Source organism: Cherax quadricarinatus, chromosome 4 (genome assembly GCF_038502225.1).
Source record: "Cherax quadricarinatus isolate ZL_2023a chromosome 4, ASM3850222v1, whole genome shotgun sequence".
Classification (NCBI taxonomy): domain Eukaryota; kingdom Metazoa; phylum Arthropoda; class Malacostraca; order Decapoda; family Parastacidae; genus Cherax; species Cherax quadricarinatus.
In genome coordinates, this window is record NC_091295.1 from 47,218,835 (window position 1) to 47,246,016 (window position 27,182).

At 41.3% G+C, this 27,182-nt stretch overlaps 1 protein-coding gene across 4 annotated transcripts in view; it reads right to left on the reverse strand.

Moving 5' to 3' along the window:
• Nucleotides 1-27,182, reverse strand: part of LOC128695364 (monocarboxylate transporter 12) — a 406,948-nt gene that overhangs the window by 46,308 nt on the left and 333,458 nt on the right. For 3 of the 4 annotated variants that reach the window (XM_070096444.1, XM_070096439.1, XM_070096448.1), the window contains exon 3: nt 8,103-8,288. The exons of the other annotated variant lie outside the window; for it this stretch is intronic. In XM_070096444.1, the coding sequence (XP_069952545.1) occupies nt 8,103-8,288 (186 nt within the window). The remainder of the gene's footprint in view (nt 1-8,102; nt 8,289-27,182) is intronic. 4 annotated transcript variants of the gene reach the window in all.

Consider the following 27,182-nt stretch of genomic DNA (forward strand, 5'->3'; position numbering starts at 1 on the left):
GGAGGCTTTAGGAAAGGTAGAGGGTGTGTAGACCAGGTGTTTACAGTGAAACATATAGGTGAACAGTATTTAGATAAAGGTAAAGAGATTTTTGCGGCATTTGTGGATTTGGAAAAGGCAAATGACAGGGTGGATAGGGGGGCAATGTGGCAGATGTTACAGATGTATAGTATATGAGGTAGGTTATTGAAAGCGGTGAAAAGATTTTACGAGGATAATGAGGCTCAGGATAGAGTATGTAGGAGAGAGGGAGATTATTTCCCAGTAAAAGTAGGCCTTAGACAAGGATGTGTGATGTCACCATGGTTGTTTAATATATTTATAGATGCGAAGGTGTTGGCAAGAGATGTGGCGTTAAAAGATAAAGAATCTAACACAAAGTGGGAGTAGTCACAGTTGCTCTTTGCTGAAGAGAATTTGCAGAAATTGGTTGATGAATTTGGTAGGGTATGTAAAAGAAGGAAATTAAGAGTGAATATAGGAAAAAGTAAGGTGATGAGGATAAAAAAAAATTAGGTAACGGAAGACTGGATATCAGATTGGAGGGAGAGAGTATGGAGGAGGTGAATGTATTCAGATATTTGGGAGTGGACGTGTCAGCAGATGGGTTTATGAAGGATGAAGTGAATGATAGAATTAACAAGGGGAAAAGGGTAAGTGGTGCACTGAGGAGTCTGTGGAGACGAAGAACTTTATCCATGAAAGGAAAGAGGGGAATGTATGAGGGTATAGTTATACCAACGCTCTTGTATGGGTGTGAGGCATGGGTTGTGAATGTTGCAACAAGGAGAAGGCTGGAAGCAGTTGAGATGTCATGTCTGAGGGCAATGCAGAGAATCCGTAGTTTGGAGAATAGAAGGTGCGGGCTGAGGAGGGGTTATTGAGATGGTTTGGACATGCAGAGAGGTTGGGACAATGACAATGAACAATGACTTCGAGAGTCTATAAATATGTAGTGGAGGGAAGGCGGGGTAGGGGTCGGCCTATGAATGGTTGGAGGGAGGGGGTAAAGGAGGTTTTGTGTTCGAGGGGCTTGGACTTCCAGCAAGCGTGCGTGAGCGTGTTAGGAGCGAATGGAGACAAATGGTTTTTAGGACTTGACGTGCTGTTAGAGTGTGACCAAGGTAACATTTATGAAGGGATTCGGGGAAACCGGCAGGCTGGACTTGATTCCTGTAGATGGGAAGTAGAGTGCCGGCACTCTGAAGGAGGGGTGTTAATGTTGCAGTTTTATAACTGTAGTGTAAAGCACCCTTCTGGCAAGACAGTGATGGAGTGAATGTTGATGAAGTTTTTCTTTTTCAGGCCACCCTGCCTTGGTGGGAAACGGCCGATGTGTTAATATATATATATATATATATATATATATATATATATATATATATATATATATATATATATATATATATATAAACTGAGCCGGATTTTACAGCCGGATGAAATAAATATTAAAGCTGAAATTGAAATTAATTATAAACATTATTTGAAGTGAAGGTCACATTCGTCTTCTGAATTGAAAAAAAAAAATACCGATATACAGAAATCTTGCGAATGTAATCAGTTTAATAAATGGAATCATCTTATCCAACAAAAATTATATGAACATATAAATTTCTCCTTTTACCAGGTCATTACTTATTATTATTGCAGTTATTATTATTATCGTTGCTATTATCATTATTATTGCTGTTATTACTATTGTTATTGCTATTATTATTGCTATTATTATTGTTATTATTATCGTTATTACTATTATTTTTAAATATTCCATTTTTTATACCCCTAAAGAACAAAGAACAATAGCCACAATACCGTGACTGGAACAATACACAAATAACTCGCACACAGGAGAAACTTACTACGACGTTTTGGTCCGACTTGCACCATTAACAAGTCACACTAACACACGAAGGTAAGGGAGGTGTATGTCACTGTATATATACCGAGGTATGTACACAGTGACACCTCAGTTACCAAAGGTATGTGATGTGTATGTCACTGTATATATACCGAGAGTTTATTTTAATCGCTACTTCAGGGATTAGAGTATTCTGGGCTGATGGCGATCAGGTTACACGTAGCCTTAATGACCCTCTTAGAGTCGACGAGTTTTTATCCTCATTAACCAGATTACATGCTCTTCCGAGTGTCAACATGATTTTAGAATTTTTAGCCGAATTTAATTAAATATTAAGAATATTATGTAAAACCTAACCTACCAGGCTACCTACCCCTCGTATCGGACACGCGTTTTAGCACACACTACTGTGTTGATTTCTGGCATGGTACTGGCAGGGAGGCTTGGTCAAAGGACTGGTATTCCGGGGGCGTTGACCCCCGGAATACCCTTCAGGTAAACTTCAGGTCTGGCAGGGGTTTGACAGGTATCTGGCCGGGGTCGAATCTAGATCCTACATATACATATCAGATTCCTGCCAGTTCTGAAGAACTACAAACAAATAATCGTTTGTTCTACTATAAGTGAGAATAGTGTGGTGAAAAATACTCAACATCTCGAGCAACACGGACGTAAGATTTAGGTTCATTCATCCCATATGCCAACTACATTCTATAAGATTAGCACACCATGTAAGATTACCGGCATTTACGGTATTTCCCGGCATATAAGGCGCACGACAGAAGTGTCGTAACGGTAATCAGTAATGATATTCAAGGATTAATTATCCTCTTACTTTACGCTAAAGTGTAACTCAGAGCCCAACCTTGACGCTGACCTTGAGCATATAAGACGCAGGGTAATTTTCCAAGTTCTTTGTGCGAAAAAAGGCGCGTCTTATATGCCGTAAAATACGGTAAATGATGGGGAAGTAGATCAAGATGGTTACACTATGAAGTCTGAAAGCTTCAGCACAAACATCCTTCATATAGACATAACAGTGTTGTAACAGAACGGCTTCAAAGTCTTAATCTAACAGAAATTTAATGTGTTACTACCGTTTTTTGTTCTTGGCTGGGTATAAGATTGGGGGTACAAGTAAAAAATTTTTCCCTTCAAACTCTATTAAGAACGCGTTTAAAATCGTAACTAATTAGAACTGATGTAAATCCCCCCCCCCAAAAAAAAAAAAAAAGTTAGAACGAGAAGACTACCGTGACTGGAACAATACACGAATAATCGTGATAACTTTCTCGTTCGTGTGGGTTATCTGTGTGAACCAAAGTTATAGAGGTACAGGGGATATTTTATTCTTTTTAATGGTGGGTCTAGTAGAGCAAACATTAAGTAGTAGTAATAGTAATGGTTGTAATAATAGTAGTAATGGTAGTAATAATAATAGTAGTAATAGTAATAATAGCAATAGTAGTAGCAGCAATAGTAGTAATAGTAATAGTGGTAGTAGTTACTAGTTGTCAAGTACTTCACTTTCTGTACAAGATAAAGTGACTTTACAATTATTTTCAAAGAACATAAATTATTCTCTCCATTTCAGGCTGGTGATGTGCACGTTGACTTACATTATTATAATCATAACTAAGCGCTAAACCCACATGGGCAAACGAAAGTTTCTCTCACCGCAGCTGGACGCCCCATTTAGTTCATGTTGAAGGCCTGAGGCTGACTCACGTACTCCGTACTACCGAGATACTTTCCACGCACTGACCATGTCTCCACAGAAGGAAGGAAGACCCAGAGTAGGGCTCTGGCTTTAGTTCAAATAGCTTTATCATCACGTTGACGGTAGTTAAAACATCACAGAGGTGCAAAATGGGTCCAGAGACTTTTTCTAATCAAATGATCAGTTTTTAATACATGACATGTATATGACATGTATATGACATGTATATGACATGTATATGACATGTATATGACATGTATATGACATGTATATCTGTAGCACTCGCAGATTAACTCGTACACAGAACTGACTTCTGATAGAGTGTTTGTAGGCCACAAAAACTTGACATGTGGGCCAAATGGCCTCCGGGCCTGTAGTTAGGCTATCATAGGTTAGATTAACATAATCTAGCTTATAATTACGTACAAACCGAGAATAAAGCATGACATGGGCGGCAGACGTCTAGCAGTTCACTTATGGCTGAGTGGTCAGACAAGCAGCTGAGATTAGCAGATGGAGGGTCGAGCCTCCATCACTCCTTGCACTGGATGAAACATAAGGGTTTAGCTCGTGCTATGTATATAGTCGGCATCTTCACGCTCGTTTCTAGGTTAGATCTCAGCCACGTTTCGCTCGTCAGGAGCGGCTTGACAAAGCCTATGGAGAGCGAAAGGTTGCCACAGTACAATGTCTCATTAGTTGAACATATGTCCTTTTATCTAACATATCGTCGGTTACTCAAACATTATTACAAGTTTGATCTTCCCCAAGAAGTACCGGGGACTCGATCCTACGTACCAGAAGTCTCTCAGGCGAACGACTCCACCAGTTGCTGGTATAAACTTTAAATGGTCTTAAAACTCTCTCCTTATCTACCAAATCTCCCATGAAGAGCAACAGCTGATACCACGATTCATGTTTTAGGAAGAAACTCAATGTCACTCGAATTATGCGATCATGTCTTTTGATGGTGCGCCAGGCACTGTGCCAGGCACTGTGCCTGGCACTCTTCTCCATGCAAACTGCAGGGTATAATTGATTCAGAAAGAATACACTCGAAGTTTTAAAGATAATATGTTCACAACTTCATGAGATAACTGGAATCTTTCTGGACGGTTATTTGAATCCTGGAAGACAGTGATTGAAATTCTGGAAGACAATAAAACCCTGGAGGACGTTGATTGAAGCCTTTGAGGACAATGAAATTCTGGAGAGCAATGACTGAAATCCTTGGGGATAATAATTAGAATCCATGACCATAAATTAAAATCTATGACCATAAATTAAAATCCTTGACCATGATTAAAATACCTGACCATAATTAAAATCCTTGACCATGATTAAAATCCCTGACCATAATTAAAATCCCTGACCATAATTAAAATTCTTGACCATAATTAAAATTCTTGACCATAATTAAAATCCTTGACCATAATTAAAATCCTTGACCATAATTAAAATCCTTGACCATAATTAAAATCCTTGACCATAATTAAAATCCCTGACCATAATCAAAATGCCTGACCATAATTAAAATGCCTGACCATAATTAAAATGCCTGATTATAATTAAAATCCTTGACCATAATTAAAATCCTTGACCATAATTAAAATCCTTGACCATAATTAAAATCCCTGACCATAATTAAAATCATTGACCATAATTAAAATCCTTGACCATAATTAAAATCCTTGACCATAATTAAAATCCTTGACCATAATTAAAATCCTTGACCATAATTAAAATCCTTGACCATAATTAAAATCCCTGACCATAATTAAAATCCTTTACCATAATTAAAATCCTTGACCATAATTAAAATCCTTGACCATGATTAAAATACCTGACCATGATTAAAATACCTGACCATAATTAAAATGCCTGACCATAATTAAAATCCTTGACCATAATTAAAATTCTTGACCATAATTAAAATCCTTGACCATAATTAAAATCCTTGACCATGATTAAAATACCTGACCATGATTAAAATACATGACTATAATAAAAATCCTTGACCATAATTAAAATCCCTGACCATAATTAAAATCCCTGAACATAATTAAAATCCTTGACCATAATTAAAATCCCTGACCATAATTAAAATCCCTAACCATAATTAAAATCCCCGACCATAATTAAAATCCTTGATCATAATTAAAATCCTTGACCATAATTAAAATCCTTGACCATAATTAAAATCCTTGACCAAAATTAAAATCCCTTACCATAATTAAAATCCTTGACCATAATTAAAATCCTTGACCATAATTAAAATCCCTGACCATAATTAAAATTCCTGACCATAATTAAAATCCCTGACCATAATTAAAATCCCTGACCATAATTAAAACCCCCTACCATAATTAAAATCCTTGACCATAATTAAAATCCTTGACCATAATTAAAATCCCCTACCGTAATTAAAATCCTTGACCATAATTAAAATCCTTGACCATAATTAAAATCCCTGACCATAATTAAAATCCCCTACCGTAATTAAAATCCTTGACCATAATTAAAATCCTTGACCATAATTAAAATCCTTGACCATAATTAAAATCCTTGACCATAATTAAAATCCTTATAAACGAGAAAATACAGAGACAAGGTAGACAGAAAAAAAATGAGAGGAAGACTGGAGAGGTGAACACAAGACAAGCTCTATCGGACATAACGACAACTTTGACCATCTAGTACAACTTTTTACTCTTGAGGTGGTAGCTGCTGCTCTTGGAGAGGATAGAGAAGTCCTTCAAGTAAGATAACTTTGACCCTCGTACGACCTACAGGCTCTGAGGCTGTCTTCCAGCAGAGTCGTAACCAGATTTCGTAGATTTTAACACTTCCCCAAACCCGGGAGAAAAATTGATATTTGTTCAATGTCGTAGACTATTTTTTGAGGTCATGTGAGAAGGGTATGATGATATTTAGATGTTTTAGATTTGGCCGCTGAAATGACTAGTTTATTGTGCATCCCACATCCATCCTGTGGACGGTAGCGCAAGAGCATATGGATACACAAAAGGTCTAGGAACTAGGCCCCAAAAGGGTTAACAGGAGTACATCTGGATTTATATCTACAGTTCACTTATCTGTCATAAGCAAGTTTAGGAAGTTTGCTTAATATATCTGGTGTCTTATTTCCATTAATATATCATGACACGTCACATAGGTTATCATACTGTCTATCTCTATATTCCCCAATAAGCGGATAATTAAGCACATAGTGTTCAAGACAGTGACCATAAGGCTGGTCACGTACTTCACCTTTGGTCTGATTATCATATATGTGTCTCCAATACTGCCAGAAGTACTTCCAATTAAGCCTAAGCCTGGCCACTACAGCATCAGTCTGTTCACATTGCAAGTTGTTCTATTAACGTACTTATCCACGTTCATGTTATCATAGGGGGTTATAGATCTACTCAGGCTTCTAACTGCATTCCTATAACAGTTTCATTATTTACTTCTCTTCTGATATTATTTCTAATGCTAGACACAGGTATACCAAAGTTATATTCTACATATCCTTCAGGGATACTTTTCTTGGCTAACATATCAACTTTATCATGAAGGAATACTCCAATAAGATAAGATTTCGTTCGGATTTTTAACCCCAGAGGGTTAGCCACCCAGGATAACCCAAGAAAGTCAGTGCGTCATCAAGGACTGTCTAACTTATTTCCATTGGGGTCCTTAATCTTGTCCCCCAGGATGCGACCCACACCAGTCGACTAACACCCAGGTACCTATTTGCTGCTAGGTGAACAGGACAACAGGTGTAAGGAAACTTGTCGAAATGTTTCCACCCGCCGGGAATCGAACCCGGGCCCTCCGTGTGTGAAGCGGGAGCTTTAGCCACCAGGCCACCCTCACACAATGTGTGATGGAATCCATAACAATGGTACATTAATTCATCTCAAAAAAATATTCCAGGGATAATTTAAAGTAGATTAAATATTCACGTCATAAACAATTGACAAGAAAAAAGTACAAAAGTACAAAGCAGAAAAAGAAGAACAAGGGGAGAAAAGTAGGACGATGTTTACGAAGAAGAGAAGAAAGAAGAATGATGATAATCCTCCAGTCTACAAGTCAAGGCCCTACAAGCCTCTGTCTTCATAGTGAGGTTTCCCTTCTTCAATATTTTTATCTGGTATCAGTCATCATCTTCCTGGTGTGGCTGTGGAGAAGCTTTCGTTTTATTTACCAGTGATGATGCATTGTTTCTCGAACCGATACTCTGCTTTCCTACCTGCTTTTTCGTTCCTGGCTGTTCTTCCCAGTACTTGTTGTCCACTTAATGGAGAGAGGTTCGAGTCTACATCCCTATTTGTCCTGAATAATCCACACGGACTTCAAGCGAGAAAGAAAATATTATACCTTTTCACTGCTCGCTATTGACATAATTGAAAAAGATTTCTGAAATTCTCCTCTAGGTATTTTGAAAGCTTTTTATACCTATGTAGTGCCACAAGTATGATTAGTGAAGTGGGTGTCACAACTAGGACAGTGTCTCACCTATGACGGTGCCATAGCTGAAGAAGAGCTGGTGAAACTGGCTAGCGAAGGAGGTGAAGAGGCATCCGAGAGCAGTGATGAGGCCCCCCAACACTGCTGTGAGACGAGTCGAGTTCCTCCTGCACACACCAATGGTGATAGGAGACACCAGCAGTGCTACCGATGTCGACAGTCCTCCCAGCCAGCCTGGTAGAGCAGAGAGAGAGGTGAGAAGTGTGGGGGGCGAAAGAAAAAGGCAGAGAGAGAGAGAGAGCTGATGTTTGTAACAGCTCTTAGCTTGTAAATAAAGTTAGGAACCCCTAACGTTGTAAAACCCTGTTTAAAACAGGAGAGGCGTGTGTGGGGAGGTGAAAGAGGCGAGAGATAAGCAGTCTTGGCCTGCAGTAAAATTATTATAGAATCAAAGAGGACATTTATCTGAGGATCAATATTGGCAGTTATGGATTATAATGTAGCAACGAGGAATTAGTGACAAGGGAGAACTAAGTTTATCAAAATCTGTTGGGGTGAGAGGTGTAGGGAGAGAGAGGTGTGGGACAGAGAGGGATGTGTGGGACAGAGAGGGGTGTGTGGGACAGAGAGGGAGATAAAGGAAACAGAGAAGCGAGGAAGAGGAAACGTACATGCTTGATAGAGGAAGATATATACGAGATAAACGGAAAGGTGGGAAGTGTGGGTGACACGAACACCTCTTATTGTATAAGTGAGTTTTGGGGAATTATTTTGTACACGAGTTTGGGGAAATTATTTTGTACACGAGTGTGGGGGAATTATTTTGTACACGAGCTTGGGGAAATTATTTTGTACACGAGTGTGGGGAAATTATTTTGTACACGAGTGTGGGGGAATTATTTTGTACACGAGCTTGGGGAAATTATTTTGTACACGAGTGTGGGGGAATTATTTTGCACACGAGTGTGGGGGAATTATTTCGTACACGAGTGTGGGGGAACAGCATGACTGGGAATTTACAATTAGCGTATGTGTGGGGGAAGGAATTAAAAGAAATTAAAAGCTCTTGGATAAACTCATTGAATATTGTGTATGAAAGTATATTTCACAATACCACAATCATACAACTCTCTCTACTCACTACATACACAGTTACATTTTCAGTGTGAAATACCAAATAAAACTCTTCACAAAAACAAAATAGCCAATAAATACAATCCTTTTTCAAGCAAAAACATCCTTAATCTTATTAAGACATATTAAATTAACACTAAAACGAGCATTCTAAACATTCTCAGAGGTCCCAACAGGTACCCTGGGTAGTATGCAACCCATACCTTAATCTGTAATGCCAAAGCCTTGACAAATGGCTATAATACGCAGTGTTGAGGCAAACCCCAAGCTTGGCGGAGAGGCTTTGGATCATTCGTAATAGACTATGGACTATTATATTCTACCCTCGCTAGAGAATCGTCTCAACGCACTGATTCTAGTCGAAAGAAGAGGATCAACCATCCAGACACTGCTGAAACCCTGTACAGGTTGTTGCTCTGTCTGTAGGGCTGCCACACCAGCTGGTTCCCAAGTATGTACCGATGAATGTGACTCAGGAAGTCACTGTGATGATGAATTCTGCTACCGAGTGAGCTTCTTGTAATCATCATTTCTGCATTTGAGGCGTTTATAACCCGCGTCTCCTACATGACCCGGTCATAAATACGTCCTTGGATGTGTGAATGAAGTGGTGGAAGACAGAGCGCCGACGTTTCACTCGGAGAGGAACGTTGAGCTAAACGTTGACTTAAAGAAGCCTTGCTCTGCACTGTCTTAGCATCAATGTGAGGTGTTACTGTGTGCCTTTATAAAGAGGAAAATATCAGGATGTTAAATAAAATTTTCACTTAGACAAAATAAACAAGAGTGAGCCTAATAAAAGAGATGTCTCATCCACACAAGAGCTTTCATTATTTCTCTCCAAGAGTGAACCTTCCATTATTGCTTAATATTATTTACGACCAGAGCGTTGATCTGCACAGGAAAGTGAGGAAATAACCACAAATGTAATTATTCTGAAGTTTTGCCATTTTTGTTCAATTATCATTCCGATTTTATTTCTCATCTCTATGTTTTTTAGCATTTGGTCAGAGTTACGGAGGGGATTTTTTTTTTTTTTGGGGGGGGGGGCAGCTGAAATCACGAGTGTCACCCCAGTTCAGTGATGGTTCTAGTGTGTCACCCCAGTTCAGTGATGGTTCTAGTGTGTCACCCCAGTTCAGTGATGGTTCTAGTGTGTCACCCCAGTTCAGTGATGGTTCTAGTGTGTCACCCCAGTTCAGTGATGGTTCTATTGTGTCACCCCAGTTCAGTGATGGTTCTATTGTGTCACCCCAGTTCAGTGATGGTTCCAGTGTGTCACCCCAGTTCAGTGATGGTTCTATTGTGTCACCCCAGTTCAGTGATGGTTCTAGCTTGTCACCCCAGTTTAGTGATGGTTCTAGTTTGTCACCCCAGTTCAGTGATGGTTCTAGTGTGTCACCCCAGTTCAGTGATGGTTCTATTGTGTCACTCCAGTTCAGTGATGGTTCCAGTGTGTCACCCCAGTTCAGTGATGGTTCTATTGTGTCACCCCAGTTCAGTGATGGTTCTAGTGTGTCACCCCAGTTCAGTGATGGTTCTAGTGTGTCACCCCAGTTCAGTGATGGTTCTAGTGTGTCACCCCAGTTCAGTGATGGTTCTATTGTGTCACCCCAGTTCAGTGATGGTTCTATTGTGTCACCCCAGTTCAGTGATGGTTCCAGTGTGTCACCCCAGTTCAGTGATGGTTCTATTGTGTCACCCCAGTTCAGTGATGGTTCTAGCTTGTCACCCCAGTTTAGTGATGGTTCTAGTTTGTCACCCCAGTTCAGTGATGGTTCTAGTGTGTCACCCCAGTTCAGTGATGGTTCTATTGTGTCACTCCAGTTCAGTGATGGTTCCAGTGTGTCACCCCAGTTCAGTGATGGTTCTAGTGCATCAGCCCAGTTCAGTGATGGTTCCAGTGTGTCACCCCAGTTCAGTGATGGCTCCAGTGTGTTACCCCAGTTCAGTGATGGTTCCAGTGTGTCACCCCAGTTCAGTGATGGTTCCAGTGTGTCACCCCCGTTCAGTGATGGTTCTAGTGGAAACGACGTCTTGTTGTCCCGCTAAATTACCCCTCTGATCTTAGCCAAAAGGGCCAAAGCTCCAACTCTGGGTCATCTAAGACACGCGTCAGCAAAAACACTTGTCCTGTTTCCTGACGAACCTTACCTAACGTAGCTAATTTACCCATGTGGCATGGGAGAATTGGCCTCGCTAGTTCGTTTGAGGTGATGGAAGAGGGTAAGAATGCTTTCTCGTCAGGAAAAAAAGGAACTGCTGCTGCTGGAGCAGTGAAGGAGAGACAGTGTCTGCCAGACATACTAGACTAGGATGCTTTGCATTTTAAAAAAGGTAAGATATTTTAATCTTTTTGGTGATGTAGGCAAAGGAATGGAGAAACGCTAAACTCGCACGAGTCATGTGGGGAAGTGGTAATGAGATTTGACTCAGGGGAGAGTAGTTCTAATCCCTTTGATCAAGAGCCCTTCACCAGCATCAAGGGAGCCTCCTCGAGGAAGTAATGAACGAGGAGATGAAAGATAAAATCACGAAAGCAGAAGTAAACTAAACACAGAAAAGGAAAAAAATGCTGAACGAGAGGTGACAGGAAACAAAGAAGGAGAAATGGCTGGTGTAGAGAGGGGTGATGAAAAGGAAGAGATAGAAGAGGAAGAAAACGATGCAGAGTAGAAATAAGAAGAGGTAGAGTAAAGCAAGGCAGATTAATAAAAAGTCAGTAGGGGAAAGAATAGGGACAGAATGAAGACGACAGGAGAAAGAGGAAAAAATGTGGAGGTAGACGAGGCGATAGAGAATATAATATTATTGCAACAGCACCACAAAAAATCCAAAGAATTCGAGGAAAAATAGAATATGATAATTCATAAATATAGAGAAGAAGAAAAATATGCAAACAAGTACTAATAAGAATGTGTGTGTATAATATATATATATATATATATATATATATATATATATATATATATATATATATATATATATATATATATATATATATATATATAATGTGCATGCTGAAGAACAAACTATATGGGGATGAAAATCTTTAACTCTAGATCTTTTGCACTCTCGTGCGTCGTCAGGAGCTATGCAATGTTGCAAGACAGCAACAGATAGGAGTAGAAATTCTCTGAGGCAAGGCGGAAGGTATCATTGGTGGCCAATATGCATGTGTGTGTGTACTCACCTAGTTGTGGTTGCAGGGGTCGAGACACAGCTCCTAGCCCCGCCTCTTCAATGGCCGCTACTCAGTCACTGTTCCTGCTCCAGGAGCTTTGTCATAGCTCTTCTTATTACTATGTATGGATCCTGGCTCCACTACATCACTTCTCAGACTATTCTGCTTCCTGACAACTCTGTGACTGAAAAAATACTTCCCAACATCCCTGTGATTCATCTGTATCTTCAGTTTCCAACGGTGACCCCTTGTTTCTGTGTCATATCTTTGGAACATCCTGGCTTTGTCCACCCTGTCGATATATATGTCGTTATCATATCCCCCCTATCTATCCGGTCCTCCAGTGTCGTCAGGTCGATTTCCCTTAACCTCTCCTCGTAGGACATACCCCTTAGCTCCAGGACTAGTCTTGTTGCAAACCTTGGCACTTTCTCTAATTTCCTTATGTGCTTGGCTAAGTGGAGGTTCCAAATTGGTGCTGCACTCCAATATAAGCCTGACATACACGGTGTACAGGGTCCTGAACGATTCCTTATTGAGATGTCGGAATGCTATTCTTAGGTTTGCTAGGCGCCTGTATACTGCAGCAGTTATTTTGTTGATGTGCGCCTCAGATGTGCCTGGTGTTATACTCACACCAAGATCCTTTTCCTTGAGTGAGGTTTATAGTCTCTGGCCCCCTAGACTGTACGCCGTCTGCGGTGGTCTTTGCCCTTCCCAATCTTCATGACTTTGCACTTGGTGGGGTTGAACTCCAGGAGCCATTTGCTGGACCAGGCCTGCAGCCTGTCTAGATCCCCCTGTAGTTCCTCCTGGTCCTCCTCCGATTGAATTCTTCTCATCAACTTCACATCATCTGAAAACAGGGACACTTCTAGGTCTATTCCTTGCGTCATGTTGTTCACATATACCAGCAACAACACCGGTCCTAGGACTGACCCCTGTGGAACCCCGCTCGTCACAGGCGCCCACTCTGACACCTCGTCACGTACCATGACTCGCTTATGTCTTCCCGACAGGTATTCCCTGATTTATTGCAGTGCCTTCTCTGTTATCTATGCATGGTTCTCTAGCTTTTGCACCAATCTCTTGTGTGGAACTGTGTCAAACGCCTTCTTACAGTTCAAGAAAAAGCTATCTACCCAACCCTCTCTCTCTTGTCTTACTGCTGTCACCCTGTCATAGAACTCCAGTAGATTTGTGACACAGGATTTCCGTCCTTTCTATGTGCTCCACCACTCTTCTCCTGATAATCTTCTTCATGACTTTGCATACTATACATGTCAGTGACACTGGTCTGTAGTTTAACGCTTCTTGTCTGTCTTTTATAAAAATTGGGACTACATTTGCTGTCTTCCATACCTCAGGTAGTCGCCCTGTTTCGATAGATGTGTTGAAGATTGTTGTTAGTGGTACACATAGCGCCTCTGCTCCCTCTCTCAGGATCCATGGAAAAAATGTTATCCGGCTCCATCGCCTTCGAAGTATCAGGCTCGCAGGCTCGCATAGCAGCCTCTTCACTTCTTCCTGTGTGTGTGTGTGTGTGTGTGTGTGTGTGTGTGTGTGTGTGTGTGTGTGTGTGTGTGTGTGTGTGTGTGTGTGTGTGTGTGTGTGTTGTGTGTATGTACGTACTCGTATATCCTGCCAGTAAACAGAGGGTTGCTAGTCCATTGAACACCCAATATTAATTAATTAAATCTGGCGCAATATTCATCGTCAACTCACTGCTGGAGATTTATGTCTTAAAAACAATACACCGCCACTCCAGCACTGAGTTATTACGGGGCTGGGGAGAGGCTGTGTTGGGTGGGGAGAGGCTGTGTTGGGTGGGGAGAGGCGGTGTGTGTGGGTGGGGGGGTTATTAATCATGTCTGAAAATGAGGGTCTATGCTCAAGTGGCTACCAAATCCGGCCTCTTGCCCAGGATACCGAGAAAATAATGGGAGCAGGATAATTCGTGGGGTTTTTGGGGACAAGCGGGTGATGTTTCCCATCGATCTGTCTTTTTTGTGTGTGTGTCTGAAGGTGACTGATATACACATACACATACATACATGCAGGGAAATCATCCTGACGACACTGGAGGACAGGAGGGATAGGGGATGCCATGATAACGACATATAAAATAGAGTACAGTTAGGCGAGTACACACACACCAGAGGGCGGCCAATCCACTATAATAATACACGGTCAGCACCTCAAAAATCTGTGTTCACAAGAAATGACAGCCCGTGAAATATTGGACTTTCATTACATTAATTCCCGCTTTTGGCCACAGGGACGCCACTTCTGTTGACAGTGCTGGAGCTGTGGACGCTGAGGTCAGTGGTCAGTACGCTGAGGTCAGTGGTCACCTGCGGTCATACCTGCCTAAGCTCTTGGGAGTTAGCGTGGGCTGTTACCAAGCACCATGGCTTGTTGTAGTGTTTTAGAATCTCAGGTTCAAGTGTTGAAGAAGGAGATTCTACTTCTTCAGGAGGAAAATAGGAGGCTGAAGCTTCGCATAGATGAGTTTGGGAGTGAGTGCGAGAAGGATTTAGCTGGTAAGGAGGAAATGGTCACCAGCAGTGATAGTGGCAGCCACTTTAAGTGGCAAGTGATTCACAGCTCAGGAAGAAGAAAGATGAGGAGAGTTAATAGAGAAGATGTGAAGATAGGAAATCGATTCTCTCTTCTCCAAGACGAGTGTACTTCAGTGGTTAGTGAGGTTGAAGGTATCATGTGGGAGTTCGACACGTGGATTAGGTAAGAAATACTCACGAAGGCTGTTATTACGTATAATTGCAGATATGTGGAGAGAGCCCTTGCCACCGTACCTATCTCCTTGCTCACACTCGTAACACTGACTGACCGGCCGCCGGCGTACCAGAGGGTCTTTTGAATAATGCCAGTTCAGCGCAATATGAATAGACAGTGACTCAGGCAGAGACGGTTGGTCGTTGAGTCAACGGTACACTGGTTACTGGTAACTGGTTACTACTACTGAGAGCTCGGCGACGCTAACGTATGTCGTCCCGACATACAACTACTACAAACTAGAGATGGCAGGTATACAGCTTGGGCTGATTCTATACAATGTCAAAGTACACAACAATTAAACATTATATATACATAAGTAGAACATTGGAATGAAAGCTTACGTAACTGAAACTGTAATGCAATACAAGGTATACTATAGTACAACTTAAAACTCAACAAATGAACAACGAACTCAACGTTGAGATTACAAGTGATAAAAAAAAATTTTGATCGATCGATCTGTATTCATGTGATCTACGGATTCTGAGGAAGGAATATATACAAAGAAAGAGTTTTAACAGAAGCAGATTCGGTGCACGCAAATCTAGACTGTTAACTCTCAGAATGCGGAGAGAACATGAACACAAAAAAAAAATTCTTGAATACTGATAAGTTGATACTGTAATTATTCATCTATACAGGTTATTTACATTTAACCCCAACTCTGCTAGGGTAAGATTGGCATATGCAGAATGGGTGTCATCTCTGGGAGGATCAAACTCTTTAGCATTGGCTAACTCATGCTGTATTTGAGGCAAATCTGAATTGGAAGTTACAAATGATACTTGAGGATTTCTCAATACCTGTCGTGTACGTAGGGAATAACGACATTCAGGTTGATCGTCTGACTGAGTATCAGAGGAAGAGAGTACAGGATCAGGAGGATTGTCAGAGTCTGTCACATTAGTCTGGGTTGGAACATCATTATCATCACATACTAACTTCATATGATCTAAATGCGATTCTTTATACTGACCAGTACTAATCTCTCTAACCTTATACTTATTACCAGTGATATGTTCAACTACTCGATAAGGACCAACAAACTTTTGATCAAGCTTTGGCATTGCAGACGTTTTGTTAAAGTTAATCAGCATAACTCTCGAACCTACTTTGATTTTGGATGGCTTTGATCGAGTGTTTGCGACTCTTGTAAATTCTGCTGTTGATTTATGAAGTGTTTCACGGATTCTTCTAAAAACACTTTGAGCTAAGCTGGTACGAGTTGCTATGAAATCATCAGGGTTGTAATTTGGTTTCGGATTAGAATATAACAACTCATAAGGCAAACGTTTATCTACACCATACAATGCATAATGTGGAGTGTCACCTATAGAAACATTGTAAGCAGAATTTATAGCACACTGCACATCAGGTATAACTTCATCCCAAGTTTCACTGTTGGGATTGATAGTGGCTCTCAAGACATCAAGTACTTTCTTATTGGTTTGTTCCGCTAACCCATTGCTGGCAGGATGATGAGGAACAATGGTGGATTTAGAGATCTTGTACAAGGTACACAAATTTTCAAGAATTTCATTACAGAATTCACCTCCATTATCTGTTACTAGGGACTTAGGGGTGGTATGCCTGCAGATAATGCGGTCTTTAAACGCTTTAGCTACTGTCTCGGCAGTCTTATCTGCAATAGGAACTAACTCACAATATCTGGTGAAATGGTCTACCATAACACACAGATGTTTGTTACCTTGGAGGGAACATTGGAAATTAGTTAACAAATCTAGCGCAACTCTTTCCCACGGTTCGCTAGTAGTTGGATATACTTGGATTGGATTAGGACCATTAGCATTGCCTTTATGTTGCATGCAGACACTACATTTCTTAACATACTCAGAAATATCAGTTGCCATACGAGGCCAAAAGTATTTCAATCTGGCTTGTTTTACTGAACGATCCATACCAGGGTGTGCAACACCTGGTACATCGTGAACTAGCTGTAAGGCTACATTCACTAGTGACTGTGGAATTACTAACTGGTATACTCTTCTGCTAGGAGTACCCAACTCGGCTGTTCGATACAGTAATTCTTGGTTCATGACAAAGTCACTGATGGGTGCTGGTGGCTTCACATTCAGAATAAGATCTTCCTGGAGCAGGAATCGAATCACACCAGACCACATGGGATCTGTTCGTTGAGCATTCTTTACATCTTCAGCACTAAATGGAGGGTCTGCAGTTACTATACTAACATGTCGCGATAAGGCATCTGCGACTACATTTGACTTGCCAGGTAAATGCTCAAAGGTGGGATTGAACTCTTGGATAGTCAAGGTCCATCTAGCTAACCTTCCAGTAGGTTGTTTGTTCTGGAATAAGGGTATCAGTGGAGCATGATCTGTCAAGACATGAACAGAGTACTGATAATGTCTCGGAAGTGCTTTAAAGACCATACTATTGCTAAAGCTTCTTGCTCAGTTACTGTATAATTACGTTCAGCCTTCGTAAGGACTCGGCTAGCAAATGCAACTGCGTTGTACTTGCCATCGGTCTTCTGAGCTAGTACGGCACCTATGCCAATTGAACTAGCATCAGTTGTCAGATAGAAGGGCTTAGAAAAATCTGGAAATTTCAAAATTGGAGCAGATGTTAGCTTTTCTTTTAGAGTTTGGAATGCTCTTTCTTGACGGAAGGTCCAAACAAAAGGAGCATCTTTCTTAAGCAACTCAGTTAGAGGAGCAGCTATGGAAGAAAAATTGGCAATGAAAGATCTATAAACCTGCTAAGCCAACAAAGGATCTTACGGCATCAGCAGTTTTGGGAGTTGGAAAATTTAGTACTGCAGTTACTTTACTTTGGTCAGTCGTAACCCCTCTAGGAGTGACTACGTGACCAAGAAACTTAATTTCTGATCTGAAAAATTGACATTTTGACAGTTTGATCTTCAAGGCTTCTTCAAGCTTACCAAGTACTACATCAAGTCTTTTCAAGTGTGTATCCACGTCTTTAGACATGACGATTACGTCATCTAAGTACACCATAAGTGCATTACCTATGAGACCTCTAAAGATATTAGTCATGAGCCTTGAGAACGTGATAGGGGAAGATCGTAATCCAAATGCCATACGGAGGAAGTGATAATGACCTGTAGGAGTGGAGAATGCAGTTAGCTCTTGGCTGTCCTCGTGAAGAGGGACTTGCCAAAACCCTTGTAACAAATCTAGGGTTGAAAAGACTTTGTTATCTCCGATATTACGTAAAAGATCACCCAGTACAGGGAGTGGAAAGCGATCTGGAATGGTTTTCGCGTTTAACTTCCTAAAGTCAATTACTGGAGAATACAACGCTGAAAGAATACAATAAAAAAAATGAATCACTTCACACTGACTGACTGGTACACTACACAATAATACTTACTAGAGACAGGAGTAGCATAAAGAAAAACACAGAATAAAAAATATAAGATAAGTGAAAACACTGAAAAATATTCGTCAAAGAAATGCGTTTACACTGAAAACACAAGGTTTAGAGTACACAAGCAATTCACTATAAATGTCTCACACACGCAAATGTCTTTAAATGCAAGAAAAATGTCTCAAGAAAATTATCACTGAAGTCTGGAGTAGTAGACGGGCGGTGAGGGGTGATGAACATAAGAACGAAGGAACACTGCAGAAGGCCTACTGGCCCATGCGAGGCAGGTCCAAGTCCCTACCGGCTTAAGCCAATGCACCCAACCTAGTCAGGTCAGGTCACATTGAGTTAAGGGAGGAACACGGCAACCGACCTGTTAGCACAAGCTATCAGGTCTAACTCACACCCACCCACATCTACTCATGTATTTATCCAACCTATTTTTAAAGCTACACAACGTTCTGGCCTCTATAACGGTACTTGGGAGTTTGTTCCACTCATCCACAACTCTATTACCAAACCAGTACTTTCCTATATCCCTCCTGAATCTGAATTTTTCCAACTTAAAACCATTGCTGCGAGTCCTGTCTAGGCTAGATATTTTCAGCACACTATTTACATCCCCTTTATTTATTCCTGTCTTCCACTTATAAACCTCAATCATATCCCCCCTGATTCTACGTCTTTCTAGAGAGTGCAGTTTCAGGGCCCTTAGTCTATCCTCATAGGGAAGGTTTCTGATACATGGGATCATCTTTGTCATCCTCCTTTGTACATTTTCCAGAGAATTTATATCCATTCTGTAATACGGTGACCAAAACTGTGCAGCATAATCTAAATGAGGCCTAACCAAGGATGTATAGAGTTGAAGAACAACCTGAGGACTCCTATTATTTATGCTTCTTGATATGAAGCCAAGGATTCTATTAGCTTTATTGCGAACACTTATGCACTGTTGTCTTGGTTTCAGATTACTGCTAACCAGAACTCCTAAATCTTTTTCGCAATCCGTAATATTAAGATCTACATTATTTAGTTTATATGTGGCATGGTTATTGTCCTGTCCAACATTTAGAACTTTGCATTTGTCTATATTAAACTGCATCTGCCACTTCTCCGACCACTGCATCAGTCTATTCAAATCTTCCTGGAGTGCTCGAATGTCCTCGTCAGAATGAATTCGACGGCCTATTTTGGTGTCATCGGCAAACTTGCCGATGTCGCTCTTTATGCCCTCATCTATGTCGTTTATGTAGATTGTGAACAGCAGGGGGCCCAACACTGACCCCTGTGGAACACCGCTCGTGACGCTTCCCCACTCTGATTTCTCCCCATTTATGCAAACTCTCTGCTGCCTATTTGTCAACCATGCCTCTATCCAGGAAAAAATTTCTCCTCCTATTCCATGTGCTTTAATTTTCCTCAATAGTCTCTGATGTGGGACCCTGTCAAAAGCCTTACTGAAGTCCATATACACAATATCATATTCATTACCATGATCTACCTCCTCAAATACCTTAGTGAAAAAAGTTAATAAATTCGTAAGGCAGGAACGCCCCTTTGTAAAACCATGCTGAGATTCGTTGATTAATTTATGCTTTTCAAGGTGGCTACGAACTGCCTCGGCAATTATTGATTCCATAAATTTTCCCACTATGGAGGTTAGGCTTATTGGTCTATAGTTCGAAGCTAAGGACCTGTCACCTGTTTTGAAAATAGGTATCACATTTGCCATTTTCCACTTATCTGGCACCATGCCAGTTTGTAGTGATATGTTGAAAAGATTAGCCAAAGGTGTGCTAAGCTCCTCTTTACATTCCTTTAGAACCCTTGCATACAGTTTATCAGGGCCTGGGGATTTGTTAGGTTTTAATTTATCTATTTGCCTAAGGACCATGTCACTTGTGACCCTAATCGTGCACAGTTTATTATCGTCCTGTTCTACATAATTTATCATTACTGGAATATCGCTGGTATCCTCCTGTGTAAAAACTGAGAGGAAGTATGTGTTAAAAATTCTACACATTTCCTTATCACTGTCAGTGAGCTGACCCGAGGAACTTTTGAGTGGGCCTATCTTGTCCCTGATCTTACTTCTGTATACCTGAAAGAATCCTTTTGGGTTAGTCTTCGATTCTCTTGCAACTTTAACCTCATAATCTCTTTTTGCTTTTCTAATTCCCTTTTTTATTTCTCTCTTTAACTGAATATATCGATTTCTTAATTGCCCCTCTCCTCTTTTGATTTGCCTATATATGCCTCTCTTTTGACCAATCAGATATTTTAATCTATTGTTCATCCATTTAGGATCATTTTTGTTTGATCTGATTTCCCTATTTGGAACATAATTTGACTGAGCAGCTAGAACTATGCCCTGGAAAGCATCATATCGGCAACCATCACCACCTACCTGACCCCTAGTCAGGTCATTCCAGTTCAGCCCACCTAAGTAATTTTTCAGTCCTATGAAATCAGCCAAGCGAAAGTCAGGGACGGAGACTTGATTGCCATTATTAGGGGAATTCCATGATATGTTAAAACTGAGTGATTTGTGATCACTCTCCCCAAGCTCATCATTAACCTCAAGATTATTAATTAGTGTTTCCCTACTGGCAAGAACCAAGTCAAGGAGGTTATTTCCCCTAGTTGGCTCTGTCACAAACTGTTTTAAAAAACAATCCTGGATCGTATCAAGAAAGTCACCCGACTCTAAATTTCCTGTCAAATTGCTCCAGTCAATCTGTCTATAGTTGAAATCTCCCATTAGCACAACATTTTCGTATGTAGATGCCTTACGAATTTCGTCCCATAGAAGTTTACTGCACTCCCTATCAAGATTTGGGGCCCTGTAAATCACACCCAAAATTAGTTTTTCTCGGCCCTCGAGAAGCTGTAACCAAACAGATTCAGTGGCTGACGCTTCTAATTTAATATCTTGTCTAACACAACAATTTAAATTGTCTCTGACATACATCGCTACTCCACCACCTTTCCTGTTGACCCTGTCAGTGTGGAATAATTTATAGCCTTGTATGTGACATTCAGAGGGCATCTCTCTATCTTTCAGATTGAGCCAGGTCTCTGTTATAGCAATAATATCTATGTTTCCTGCACTTGCAATTAATCTTAGCTCATCTATCTTATTTCTAACACTCCTGCTATTAGTATAGTAAACCTTAAGGGAGCTAGTCCCTTGCTGCCCTCTGCTGTCCCCCTTTGTTTGCTGACCTGTTCTATTGTCTTTATTTATAACTTCATGCTGAATGCCTTTTATACATTTAATGTTTCCAACCCTAGTGTTGCAACCTGCTTGTTTCCCACACACACCCATACCTCTATCTTCCATCAGTTTAAAATCATAGGCATTTCACCAATGGCCTTCTCAATCGAGTCTGCAAGTGCTACCACCCCTGCCCCAGAGAGATGAACCCCATCCCTTGCATACATATCATGTTTGCCATAAAAGTTGTTCCAGTTGTCAATGAATGGGATTGCAAGCTCCTTGCAGTATCTGTCTAGCCAGCAATTTACACCAATTGCCCTAGACAACCATTCATTTCCTACTCCCCTTCTAGGCAAGATGCTACATATGATTGGGATCCCTCCCTTAGACTTAATGAAATCTATAGCTGACCTGTACTTATCTAGCAGCTCTTCTCTCCTACCCTTCCCAATATCATTTCCACCAGCACTGAGACAGATAATGGGCTTGTTCCCATTACCTGACATGATATTATCCAGTCTGTTGACAATGTCCCCAACACCAGCTCCAGGGAAGCACACTCTATCTCTCATCTTCTTATTCCTATTACAAAAAGCACGGTCAACATATCTTACCTGAGAGTCACCAACCACAAGAATGCGCTTACCTTCATTAGCAGGGGCAGTAGTACCCTTACCTTCACTGGCCACTGAAGTACATTCATCCTGGAGAACAGAGAAGCGATTTCCTACCTTCAGATCTTCACTCTTAACTTTCCTTACTCTGATGCGCCTCCCATTACTGTGAACAACTCGCCACTTGTAGCAGGTGCTGGGCTGCACCTCACTGCTGGTAGCCGTTGCTACCTCCCCACCTACAGCCTCCTCACAGTGAGAGACAGACTGCACCTCACTGCTAGAAGCCTCATTCCCCACATCTCCAACCACCTCACACTCTCTCCCAGGCCCATTGAGGTGGACCTTCAGCCTCCTAATCTCCTCCTGGAGAAGCAAGACCTCCTCCTTCAACTCTCCAACCTCAGTTTTTAAAACACTGCAGAAGCAAGCCATGCTTTGTAACCGTCCACGCTAATCCCCAAAGCAGCTCAGGGTCTGTGACCTCACGTGACGACTGACCACTGAACACTCTCTGGCGGACGCACTGGCGCGCGCTCCACTACCCACGAAGGTGGCTTGATAACCCACTCTATGCCACAGGAATGGTGAAAACCACTCTTAGCATCCAACAGGGAGCACAAAGTGATATAGACAATACTTCAGAGGAACTTGGCTTACTTCTTACTGCGTGGCTTACTTCTCTCTCTCAGCTGGGTTAGAAGCTGGGTTGGCTGACTGGCTTAACCCACAAGAATGGCTGACTGGAAGACGTGTAACGATGCACAAAGCACGGAGGAGCAGTTGGATGACAGGAGACAGGCTGGATGATAGGCTGACTGGCGTTCACTTCCACAGTCTGGCTTACTGACTGGCTTAATTGCAAATCCGGGTCAACCCCTTGGAGATTGAAGCAATTAGCACACGAACTAAGCCAGGAAGCTTGAAACGGCTGCAACAGGCTTGCAGGCTGAAGGTTGTGAGGGGAGTGAGGCGGCTGGTGGCTGGAGGTGGTGCGTGAGGGTAGTGCCGGTGGGTGACGGTTCACCTTTGACCCTGCCGCTACTCTCACAAACAGCCTTCTAACGTCTTGAATTACCCTTAAAAACGTAAATCCACGCTCCACACCGGTGCCACCATTTATCATGTGGGAGTTCGACACGTGGATTAGGTAAGAAATACTCACGTAGGCTGTTATTACGTATAATTGCAGATATGTGGAGAGAGCCCTTGCCACCGTACCTATCTCCTTGCTCACACTCGTAACACTGACTGACCGGCCGCCGGCGTACCAGAGGGTCTTTTGAATAATGCCAGTTCAGCGCAATATGAATAGACAGTGACTCAGGCAGAGACGGTTGGTCGTTGAGTCAACGGTACACTGGTTACTGGTAACTGGTTACTACTACTGAGAAAGGTACCACTGATTTACCTGCTAATCAAGGTAACGTGCATATTGTAACAGAGACAGAAAGGTCAAACAGAGAGTGTGCCTTCCTGGAGCTGGTGTTGGTGACATAGTCAGCAGGTTACATAATATTATGGCAGGTAATGGGAACAAGCCCATTATCTGTCTTAGTGCTGGGGGTAATGACATTGGGAAGGGCAGGAGAGAGGAGCTGCCGGATAAGTACAGGTTAGCCATAGTAGTAGTTAGGTCTAAGGGAGGGATCCCAGTCATATGTAGCATCTTGCCTAGAAAGGGAGTGGGCAATGAATGGATGTCTAGGGCAATTGGTATAAATTGCTGGCTAGACAGGTACTGCAGGGAACTTGCAATCCTGTTCATTGATAACTGGGACCTATTCTTTGGCAAACATGATATGTATGCAAGGAATGGGGTTCATCTCTCTGGGGGTGGAGTGGTTGCATTAGCCAATTCAATTGAGAGGGTAATTGATGACTTGTCTAGGAATTTAAACTGATAGATTATAGAGGTATGGGTGTTTGTGGGAAACAATCAGGCTGCAGCATTAGGGTTAAAAACAGCAGTTATTACCGGGATACCTCAGGGATATGTTTAAAAGACAATATTCAAAATAAAGTTGCTAGTAATGGCAAATCAACTGATCAACAAACAAAGAGAGATAGTAGAGGGCAACGAGTGACTAGCTCCCTTAAGGTTTACTATACAAATAGTAGGAGTCTAAGAAATAAGATAGATGAGCTAAGATTACTTGCAAGTGTTGGTAATATAGATATTATTGGTATAAAAGAGACCTGGTTCAACCTGAAAGATGGATAAATGCCTTCTGAATGCAACATACAGGGTTATAAACTATTCCACACTGATAGGGTCAACAGGAAGGGTGGTGGAGTGGCGATTTTTGTCAGAGAAAATTAAAATTTTTGTCTTAGGCATGATATAAGATTAGAAACATCGAACACAGAATCTGTTTGGCTACAGTTTCTCGAGGGACGTGACAAATTAATTTTGTGTTTGATTTATAGGCCCCCAAACCTTGATAGGGAGTGCAATAAGCTATTATGGGACGAAATTCATAAGGCATCTAGATATGAAAATGTTGTGATAATGGGAAATTTTAACTTTAGACAAATTCATTGGAACAATATGACAGGAAATCTAGTGACTTTCTTGATACGGTTCAGGATTGCTTTTTAGAACAGGTTGTGACAGAACCAACTAAAGGAAACAATCTGCTTGACTTGGTTCTTGCCAACAAAGATTCACTAATTAATAATCTTGAGGTTAATGATGAGTTTGGGGAAAGTGATCACAAATCACTTAGTTTCAATATATCATGGAATTACCCAGATAACTGCAATCAAATCTCTGTCCCAGATTTTCGCTTGGCCGACTTCATGGGACTGAAAAATTACCTGGGTGAGCTAAATTGGGATGTCCTGACTATGGGTCAGGTAGGTGATCTTGGTTGCCAATATGACGTTTTTCAGAGCATAGTTCTCGCTGCCCGGACAACTTTTGTTCCGAGTAGGGAAATTAGATCTAACAAAAATGATCCCAAATGGATGAACAATAGATTAAAACATCTCATTGGTCAAAAGAGAGGCATATATAGGCGTATCAAAAGAGGGGATGGGCAGTTAAGAAATCAATATATTCAATTAAAGAGAGAAATAAAGAAAGCAATAAGAAAAGCAAAAAGGGATTATGAGGCTAAGGTCGCAAGGGATTCAAAGACTAACCCAAAAGGGTTCTTTCAGGTATACAGAAGTAAGATTAGGGACAAGATTGGCCCACTTAAGAGTAACTCTGGTCAGATCATTGACAGTGATAAGGATATGTGTGAAATTCTCAATACCTACTTCCTCTCAGTTTCCACCCAGCAAATACTAACGATATTCCTGAAATAATAGATTATGTAGAACAGGATAATAAACTATGTACGATTTCGGTAACTAATGACATGGTCCTCAGACAAATAGAGAAACTAAAACTTAACAAATCCCCAGGCCCTGATTAACTGTTTACAAGGGTGTTAAAGGAATGTAAAGAGGTACATAGTATACCTTTGGCTAATCTTTTTAACATATCACTACAAACTGGCATAGTGCCTGATAAGTGGAAAATGGCAAATGTAATACCTATTTACAAGGCAGGTGACAGGTCCTTGGCTTCGAACTGTAGACCAATAAGCCTTACTTCCATAGTGGGAAAATTTATGGAATTAATAACTGCCGAAGCAATTCGTAGCCATCTTGATAGGCACAGATTGATTAATGAATCTCAACACGATTTTACGAAGGGGCGTTCCTGTCTTACGAATTTACTAACTTTTTTCACTAAGGTGTTTGAGGAGGTAGATCATGGTAATGAATATGATATTGTGTATATGGCCTTCAGTAAGGCTTTCGATAGAGTTCCACATCAGAGGCTATTGAGGAAACTTAAGGTACACGGAATAGGAGAAATTTTTTCCTGGGTAGAGGCATGGTTGACAAATAGACAGCAGAGAGTTTGCATAAATGGGGAGAAATCAGAATGGGGGCACGTCACAAGCGGTGTTCCTCAGGGGTCAGTGTTGGGCCCGTTGTTGTTCACAATTTACATAAACGACATAGATGAGGGAATAAATAGCGACATAAGCAAATTTGCTGATGACACCAGGTCATTCTAATGAGGACACTAGAGCACTCCAGGATGATTTGAATAGACTGATGCAATGGTAGGAGAAGTGGCAGATGCAGTTTAATATTGACAAATGCAAAGTTCTAAATGTTGGACAGTTAAATAACCATGCGACATATAAACTAAATAATGTAGATCTTAATACTACTGATTGCGAAAAGGATTTAGGAGTTCTGGTTAGCAGTAACCTACAACCAAGACAACAGTGCATTAGTGTTCGCAATAAAGCTAACAGAATTCTTGGCCTCATTTAGACTATGCTGCTCAATTCTGGTAAGATAAGATAAGATAAGATTTCGTTCGGATTTTTAACCCCGGAGGGTTAGCCACCCAGGATAACCCAAGAAAGTCAGTGCGTCATCGAGGACTGTCTAACTTATTTCCATTGGGGTCCTTAATCTTGTCCCCCAGGATGCGACCCACACCAGTCGACTAACACCCAGGTACCTATTTGCTGCTAGGTGAACAGGACAATAGGTGTAAGGAAACGTGCCGAAATGTTTCCACCCGCCGGGAATCGAACCCGGGCCCTCCGTGTGTGAAGCGGGAGCTTTAGCCACCAGGCCACCGGGTCACCGTATTACAGAATGAATATAAATGTTCTGGAAAACGTACAGAGGAGGATGACAAAGATGATCCCATGTATCAGAAATCTTCCTTATGAGATTAGTCTGAGGGCCCTGAATCTGCACTCTCTCGAAAGGCTTAGAAT